At 43.6% G+C, this 9,396-nt stretch overlaps 1 protein-coding gene across 1 annotated transcript; it reads right to left on the reverse strand.

Annotated features, from left to right (window-relative positions):
• Window positions 1–6,373: 6,373 nt before the first annotated feature.
• On the reverse strand, window positions 6,374–8,370 carry MC4R (melanocortin 4 receptor). Its single transcript, XM_043444101.1, has one exon. The coding sequence runs from the start codon at window positions 7,965–7,967 to the stop codon at window positions 6,969–6,971; it is 999 nt and encodes a 332-aa protein (XP_043300036.1). The 5' UTR covers window positions 7,968–8,370; the 3' UTR covers window positions 6,374–6,968.
• Between the last annotated feature and the right edge of the window lie 1,026 nt (window positions 8,371–9,396).

Here is a 9,396-nt window from a genome sequence, read left to right on the forward strand (position 1 = left end):
TACATGGAGAAGAGAAGAGGGAGGAGGGAGATAGAGGTGACCAGGAGGAGGAGAGGGAGAATCAAAAGGGGAGAGAGCAAGCTAGCTAGTAATCACTTCCCTATGTGCTCTCCACAGTCCGGATCCCTCAGAGATGTTCACGGAGTTACACAGAGAAGAGAAGAGGGAGGAAGGAGACCGAGGTGGCCAGGAGGAGAAAAGGGGGAATCAAAGGGAGACAGACAGATCCAGCCAGTAAGCAGTTCCCTAAGTGTTCTTCACAGCTAGGAACACACAAAGAGATTCACAGAGTTGGGTAGAGAAGAGAAGGGGGAGGGGGAGATAGAGGCGACCTGGTGGAGAAAAAAGAGAGTCAAAAGGAGGAGAGAGCCATCAGCCCAGTGATCTCACTCCCAAGTAAAAATGGGTACTGAAGATTGGGTTCTTAAAGGTACAAAGTTGATAGCAAATACCAAAAAGCAAAGATTAAAAATCTAGAGTAGAGGTTAGATTCTCAAAAATACAATATTAAAAAAAAGTCACAAAAATTATAAAATATATATATATGTATATACATATATATATATGAAGTTTGCCTTAAAAAATAGGGTCTTTTTTTTGCAAGGTAATAGTATGTTATAAAAATGAAAATTAAAGGAGTAATAGCGGACTTAAAAATATTTTTTAAAAATTTAAAAAATTTAAAAAATGATAATAGTAAAAATGTATCTAGGACTTTCTCTGGCGCTCTTGCAGACAGTGTGGGTTCAGTTCATTTTCAGGTAGTTCGTGATCTGGCCTATGCTTCTCAAGGTCTGTAGGCCCCTTCCTATGTAGGCGGTGCTAACTGCAGGGTTTTAATCTATTGCACCTGTCCCTTCCAAAGCGGCTCCCTCTGCTTATTTTAGCTTCTTCTGTCTGCTGGTCTCTGCAGTGTCTAACTTCCGCCCTGACACAAGGGGGCGGTGGTGGTCACTTTTTTAAGGTCGTGCCCCGGGGACGGAGGATCACTGCGAACAAATGTCACTGGCGTGTGTGGGGCGCGCGCAGCAGTGTCAGCCACACTGGGTTTGCCCCGCTCACGGCGTGTGCTTTCCCGTCTACACTGCTCAGGCTCCAGGTTGCTGTGCCGGGCGGGAACTGTGATGCGGGCCCTGGGGTGCGTGCACTCCCCAGGTCTAAGCCGCTGAGGTTCATGTTCTCAGGTCCTCCACAAAGGCGCAGACTCGGTTGGGCCTGCGTTTTGAGCCCGTTCCAGGTCCAAGCGGCTCAGGTGACCAGGTGCGTGGCGGGCGCAGTCGCCCCCAGTTGGAGGCTGCGGCTTTTCGCCTCCCCCGTCCCAGCCGCCCGGTTTTCTGGGTGTACAAGGGGCGCGCCTTCTTAGGCGTGCCTCTGTCTATTCTGGGGAGCTGGTCTCTGGCTGCGACCCTCCTGGCGGATGTCAATCATCCAGAATCCCAAGAAGTCTTGGTTAGCAGAGAAATCTGCCTGCAGCTTGGTATGGGATGCCTCTCTGGGGCCGAGTGCCCCCTTCCGGCTCTGGCTGTCCCCGCCTGCCCGACTCCGGCGGGGGTGGGCCGGTCCGCAGCTGGCTAGCTTTGTTCTGTGAGCGGGCCTGGCAGTTTTCTTGGGTTAGGGCTTTGCCCGGGATAGCTATCCCACAGTCTGGGTTGCTATCTCCAGTTAGTTCCCTCAGATTGCCCTCGGGGCATTCAGGCCCGGTCCTTACCCTAAGCAATGCTGCCGGTGCCTCCCTGCCCAGCCCCCGCTTGCTAGTGGGGGATGCGAGCGTCTGGGCTGCTGCTCCACTGGGAGTTGCTGTTAGGCAGGTGATCTGTGGATTTTAATTATTTATTTATTTTTCCTCCCGGTTATTTTGCCCTCTGAGATTCCAAGGCTCTCCACAGACCCGCCAGAGAGAGTGTTTCCTGGTATTTGGAAACTTCTCTCTTTTTTAAGACACCCTTCCTGGGCCGGATCTCCGTCCCTACCTCTTTTGTCTCTCTTTTTATCTTTTATATTTTGTCCAACCTCCTTTCGAAGACAATGGGCTGCCTTTCCAGGTGCCTGATGTCTTCTGCCAGCATTCAGAAGTTGTTTTGTGGAACTTGCTCAGTGTTCAAATGTTCTTTTGATGAATTTGTGGGGGAGAAAGTGGTCTCCCTGTCCTATTCCTCCACCATCTTAGGATCGCCCCCCCAGATCATTTCAATAGATTATTTATTTGTCATTAACTGTAAGATGGGGCTTCCCAGGGGGCGCTAGTGGTAAAGAACCCCCCTGCCAATACAGGAGATGTAAGAGATGACAGAGATGCAGGTTTGATCCCTGGATCTCCGGATCCCCTGGAGGAGGGCATGGCAACCCACTCCAGTATTCTCTCCTGGAGAATCCCATGGACAGAGGAGCCTGGTGGGCTACAGTCCATAGGGTCGCAAAGAGTTGGACACGACTGAAGCGTCCTAGCACCCACACATGTGATAAGACGATGGATATTATTTTCATTTCAGTGTCTAGATTATAGGTGCTCAGGAAACTTGCCTATAGTTCTGGAGCTGGTAAATCAAATGAGGCCCAGTGTTCCCCTAGTCCAAATGCTGTGTGCTCCTTTTGCTCGCAAGCATAGGCTTGGATCAATACATGGTAAACCAACAACTGAGCATCAAGATGTGACTACATTAAAAAAAAGATGTGACTATAACATAATCACTTATGATTCTCTTTAGAGGGTTTACATTTAATATAAACAATATCAGTTTAGATAATGTTATTCTACTAACACAAATTGATGACACATAGTTTAATCAGTTAATCTTTGAAGAAATGGGCTGATTGGTTATTTCATGTTTAGAATATTATCTTTCTATTTAGCCTTTTCTGGTATTGAATGTGGCCCTGCAAATTTTAAAACAATTAGTACTATTAAGGATAAAAAAATTAGCTTTTTAAAACATAGGTATGCCTATATATTCTCTATGTTTAAATATACCCATTTATACCCCCCAGATTCTGTCCAATTCAAGAAAACTATCAAAGGTAGCTTTTTAAAAAATTTGTTTGGCTGTCTTGGATCTTGGTTTCAGCATGTGGGATCTAGTTCCTGACTAGGGATCGAACCTGGACTCCCTACATTAGGTGCAGGGAATCTTAACCACTGGACCACCAGGGAAGTTCCTCAAAGATAGTTTAAGAAAACTCAAGGCATATGTGTATTTTCTAATAATGCTGAGAGAGAGCAAAACTGATAAGTCTTCATTCTTTCATGAGTTTGTTTGTATACTTGGCATTCCTAAAAGTACTAATAATCACTATTTTTGAGTGCCTATATTTATTGGGCACTGTTGTGTTGAGCTTTAATCTTATAATTGTCTTTTCTCCTTTGAAAAGACAGGTATTATTATGCACATTTAACAATGAAAAAGCTAACCCAACAAAATCTCACAGCTAAAAAGTGATGTAACCATAATTCAGCCATAGGTTATATGATTGAGAAAACTGTCCTTGCCTACAGAAGGAGGCTCATAGAATTTGATGCAGGAAAATCCAGAGTCAGGAACTGGCTCTTAAGTTTTGATGTTGCCAGTGATTTCACATGTGAGGTCAGACAGTCTCTCTGAGTCTTAAAGGGTTAAATGAGATGATATCTAATATCTGTTCTGGCTCAAAACTAACTTCTCTTATATCTACTCTTGCTCCACAAATCATTGGTAATTTGGCAATTACACTGTCATCAACACTTTTGTGTTGGAATGCTTATGTGTACTTCTAAAAAGCTAATAATTAAAATATGTTCCTTGTAGCAAATTTGCATAATAGAAACACCCTCAGTAAAGAAAGTAAACAAGCTCCTTCATAGTATCACCCAAGAATACTGACTACTGATTGTTCATGAGTTACTGGAAGTAACATGGAGGAGGTATATGAGTATATTGGTGGTACTTTAGATAGTTGGTATCATATTAAATATTCTTTTTTGTGTATTCCTTGTAACACAAAGCAGAAGTCGGTACTTACTTACATGTTATTAAATAATTCTTCAAAAATGTTTTAGTAATTTCAAAATATTTAGTTTGGGCAACAAAGACTTTTTTTCTGAAGTAGGTGATGACTGTTTGCAGCCCAGAGTCATGGTAGGTACCTGCCAGGTGAACGAAAGTGCAAGATATAAACCTTGTTCACGCAAGTTATGGCTATTGTTATTTGACTTTTTAAGTCAATAAGTCTTGAAAATCACTTCTATCACCAATGAAAAATTATTTCTAATAGGCTTTATACTTCACTGAATTTTCTGGTGAAAATTTCAATAAAGGTATCTGATGCTGCTCACCAGTTACATTTGGAATATATACTCCTGACCAGCATACTCTAAATGCTAACTAACCCCCCCTTAGCAAAATATTAAAGGATAAACACATACATCACAGTGTTTATACTTAAGCTCTTTAAAGGTTCATTCCTGCTCCTTGGTATAAAATAAAATCTTATGTCCACACACAAGTGTTTGTAGCAGCTTTATTCACAATTGCCAAAATCTGGAAGCAACCAGGATGTTCTTCTGTAGGCAAACAGATAAACTGTATTAGATTCATACAATGAAATACTATTCAATACCGAAAAGAAATCAGCTACCAAGCCATAAAAATACCTTAAGGAATCTTAAATGCATATTATTAAGTGAAAGAAGCCAATCTGAAGGTTATATAGTGTATGGTTCAAACTATAGGACATTCTGGAAAAGGTGAAAGTATTGTAACAGGAAAAAGGTCAGTGGTAGCCAGGGGTCAGGAGGGAAAGAGGAGGGACTAGGCGGAACACAGGATTCTTCAGGCAGGGAAGCAATTCTGCATGCTGCTGTAATACATGTCATTATATGTCTGCCAAAGCACATGGAATGTACAACACTTAAGAATGAACCCTAATGTAAGTGATAATGATGTATCCCTCTGGGAGAATCTTGGTTTTATTGGAGAAAGAAGAAGTAACATCACAGAGGAATGTTTAGAGAACAGGAAAAAATGAGAAAGACATAGCCTTAGCACTTAAAGAAACAGGAGCCTAATATTGGGCCCTGGGCACATAGGGGAGGGGGGCTGGGCACACGGGTTCTTGACTAACACTCACCCCATCCCTGTAAACTGCTCCGGGAGGAGGTGTGAAAGTCGAGATGTGGGAGGCTGATTTCCTGTCAGTGGCAGAAGTGGGCTGGTTCTCAATGGACCGAGCAGCATCTGAAATGACCCTGGCTGGAGAAACAGAGTGGACTGGAAGGACAGCCCCCACAGAAGGTGGGGGATGCTTCTAGCTCTCTTCCATGTCTCCAGTTTCCGGGGTTCCTCACAATCACATGAAAGAATGGACAGGAATAGCAGCAAAGACAGAAACACCTACTGTGTCCTGCCACAATTTGGGGTTCTCTTTAAATATAATTTAAAGCCTCACACATTTTTATGTCAAAATAGAGGCATTGCAGTGAATCAGGCTTCAGTATCACCTTTCATGTGTAAGCTTTAACCTTACGATTATATTTTAAAGTAGTCTTTCCTCGTCAGTACTGAAAGTGCTTCTCAGAACTTGCTGTCAATATGCAAAACATTTAGAAATTTGAATTAAGCAGTACCTTGTCGTGTTATCTCTGCCCACGAGCATCTGAGGAGTAAATCAAAAGGTAATTCACTGGTAAATTTCTCAAAATACATGCAAATTGGAAAGCACAGATTTTATTGTCCAGTAGCCAAATCTGTGGCATTATTTTGGAGCAAAGCAAGTATTTCTCTCTAAAATATAGTTGTGGAAGGCTAGTTTATGTCATGACGTCCTCTGGGGTTCAGGTCATGCTTTTTCCCCCTATTTATAACATTCTAGCACCAAGAGTTCCCTTCTTTTAGATTTTTACAAATATTGCCTAAAATCCTTATGCTATAGAAATAGTCTTCAAAGCTAAAATCCCTGCTAATGAGTACATAAACTCCAGTTCAAAAAATAAGTCATAGAGAAAGAGAAAGTTACTTGCATGTGGAAAGTGGAAGAGCTGAGCATGAATTGTATAGTTCTTTAGGGAGCAGAAGCAGGATCTCAGTGGGGCGTCACCTGTTCTGGACATTTCAGCAGGCTCTGGGGCCCTGGTTAAAGGGGCAGGAAGACCTTGTTCTCTGTCTTTGTTAGGGGTGGTTGTACACAGTTTGATATCAGGAAGTTTAGATTGCCTTGTTCACTTAGATTTCCCAGAACACTTGGATCCTCATAGCTGCTGTTTGTGTTTTCTTTTTTTAATCCCAAACTGAATTGCCTGTGAGGAATATCAGACTCTTTGCTTGAGCAAATTAATCTCTCTGTCTCTGAGAAACACACAACATTTTCTGATTCAAAATATCCCCCCTCCTTTTTTCTTTTTTTAAAGTAACTATTTTTCTCCCAGCAGAAGCTTCAACTTCTGCACAGGGAGAATGAATGAGCAAGTCTTATTAAATTACCTGAAATTTCAGCTTTTTTTTTTTTTTTATGATTAAGCATCTATTCTTCAATATTTCTCCCCTAAATGCTAGAATCAAAATTTTATACTTCAGTGTTGTAAAGTATAACATCAAAAACCACTTATTAGAATATATTTAGTGAAGCTGTGATTTCCATGTTACAAAAACAAGCAAAGTGTCACATCCTTGTAAATCACAAGAAGGAAACACTGTTAAACTGTTCATAAGGACTTTTTTTTTCTTTCTTTTTTTTTTTTTTATAAATCCATAGTGCCTATAACCTGTGATGTGGATTCACATTTCACAGCCAGAAAGTAGCATGACATTAAAAATACATCGAGACTGGGCACTGTTTCACATAAAAAAAAAATCACAAACTTCAGCTGATACAATAGAATTTCTGAATCCATGCCCTACACACTCACAGATAAAGCTGTGGCTGATACAGACTGTTCAGATTGTACATATGAGAAGGAGAAAAGTCTCTAACGCTGTGTTTAGCATCGCGTTTGTCCCCACTTAATATCTGCTAGACAAATCACAGAGGCCCCCTAGAGGAGAGCAACAGATGATCTCTTTGAAGGTTTTCCTCAGTTCTTGGCTCCGGAGAGCGTAAATCAGAGGGTCGATGACGGAGTTACACATGATGAGGATGAGGTACACGTTAAAGTGGGACATGAAGCACAGACAGTAGGGGTTCTGGGGGCAGGAGATGTAGAATATCAGGTGCAGGAAGAAGGGGGCCCAGCAGACCACAAAGACCCCGATCAGGATGGTCAGCGTGATCGCCCCCTTCATGTTGGCGCCCTGGCGCACGGCGCCGGTGCCTGGCAGGACCGCGATCCTCTTAATGTGGAGTCTGGCCATGAGGAACATGTGGACGTAGAGAGACGCCATGAGAGCCAGCATGGTGAAGAACACGGTGATGAGGCAGATGATCACGGCACTGCTGTCTGAGTAAATGATGAACAGCACGCCCGACACCGTGCAGGCGGCCCAGATGGCGCTGATGATGACCGCCACCCGCCTCACCGTCATGATGTTGTGGTACTGGAGCGCGTAGAAGATGGTGAAGTACCTGTCCACCGCGATCGACAGCAGGCTGCAGATGGAGGCAAGCAAGGAGCTACAGATCACCGAGTCAATGACATTGTCAATATTCACCGTGAAGCTCTGCGCGTCCGTGTCCGTGCTGTTTAGCAGGGTGATGACAATGGTTTCCGACCCGTTGGAAACGCTCACCAGCATGTCAGCCACAGCCAGGCTGCAGATGAAAAAGTACATGGGTGAGTGCAGATTTTTGTTCTTAGCTATGGCCACAATGACCAGAATGTTCTCCAACAAGCTGATGACCCCCAGAGTCACGAACACCTCGGGAGAGACAAAGAGCTGCTCGTAGCACCCCCCGTCCGAGTAGCCTTTTGCCAGGGACTCACTGACATTGGCGGGCAGTCCGTGGGCGCTGCGGTTCCAGGAGTGCAGAGAGGTGTGCATTCCATGGGGCTGGGTGGAGTTCATCCTGGATTCAGGTCCCCTCTGGGCTGATTGAGCCTCCCGGGTCCGGCAGCCTCAGCGACTTTCTCCAGTCTTGACTTGCCCCAGACGAAAGTTAGGCTGCCGAGAGTGGCATGCCTGCTCTGAATAAACGTCCCATGCTCCGGAGCTGGAAAGGGAGTTTTCAGTCTCTTTCAGGTGTGGCTCTGGTCAGCATCACTTGGAACTCTCAGGCTGCAATATGCTCCTTCTCCGTCGAGCCTGCCGCTTGCTTTTTTGTTCTCACTTCCACTTCAACTGTAGTCGGAGGCATGCAGGTCTTTGCAGAATAATTTGCCTGGTGGCTGCGCTAAGGCTGGGAGCCGGCTGTGTGTGCGCATGCTCTGTCAGCTGCCTCGCAGAGGTAGCGGTTTGCAACCTGAAGCTTTGCTTTGAGTGTCAGAAGCTGCTGCTGATTTTTATGGTGTGTGAAGGAAAAAAAAAAAAATGCTCAGAGGGACTCGTCCTCTGCTTCCTTCTGACCAATCCGAGTCCAGTGAGTCTGTGAGACACCCGCGATGGTCCAGAGACGCAAACTGCAGGCAACCCCAATTCAGAGGCAGAAGCCTGTGGAGTCGGGCAGCCACCAGGATGTGAGAGACTAAATTTCCCTCTTCACGTTCTCAAGGAAAGCGACTTGGTTCCCAGAGGACATTCTTTGAGATCTCAACAAGCCATCCTGAGGCACCCAGGTTTATCCTGCTTACAGGAGGGGGTGTATGTTCCTGAGTTAGAGGCACTGCCTTTTTTGCACAGGGAACTCTCCCTAATGCTCTCTGGTAACCAAAATGGGAAGGAAATACAAAAAGTGGGAGTATATGTATACATATGTCTGATTTGCTTTGCTGCACAGCAAAAAACCCCACAACATTGTAAAAAGAAACTTGACTCCAATAAAAATTAAAAAAAAAAAGAGAGAAGAGATGCACGGCCTTTTTGGCCAGGACACTGAATTTATTTACCCTCTCAATTTCTTTTAATTGAGAAGAAAGGCAGTCACGCTTCAGTTTGAGACAGCTGACACACAGAATATTTAATAATCCAGGAGACTATGCTGTGGATGCAAGGACTAGATAGACAGTCACAGTTTATACCAGGGCTCAGAAGGAGTTCATTTCTTATGCACTAAGATCAGATATTTCTCCATTGCAGAATTTCTTTTTATCATAACTAGAAAAGTTTTATTTTCATCTATGACATTTAAAAACCATATAGTACTAATGTAAACAATGATTACTTTGAACTCAGAAAGAAAAAGATCAATAGCCAGGCAACACTCAAGTTTTTTAAGCATTATTAATGTGTAATTGAAATACAAAACTTACACATATTTAAGGTATACATTTTAATGAGTTTGGACATATGCATGTATCTCCATGATACATCACAGTCAGGGCGCTCAGCATATTCATCA

This window comes from Cervus canadensis, chromosome 23 (genome assembly GCF_019320065.1).
Source record: "Cervus canadensis isolate Bull #8, Minnesota chromosome 23, ASM1932006v1, whole genome shotgun sequence".
Taxonomy (NCBI): Eukaryota; Metazoa; Chordata; class Mammalia; order Artiodactyla; family Cervidae; genus Cervus; species Cervus canadensis.

Bases quoted from the DNA above. Each gene is read 5' to 3' on its own strand.
- MC4R (XM_043444101.1), bottom strand. From the start codon at position 7,967: ATGAACTCCACCCAGCCCCATGGAATGCACACCTCTCTGCACTCCTGG.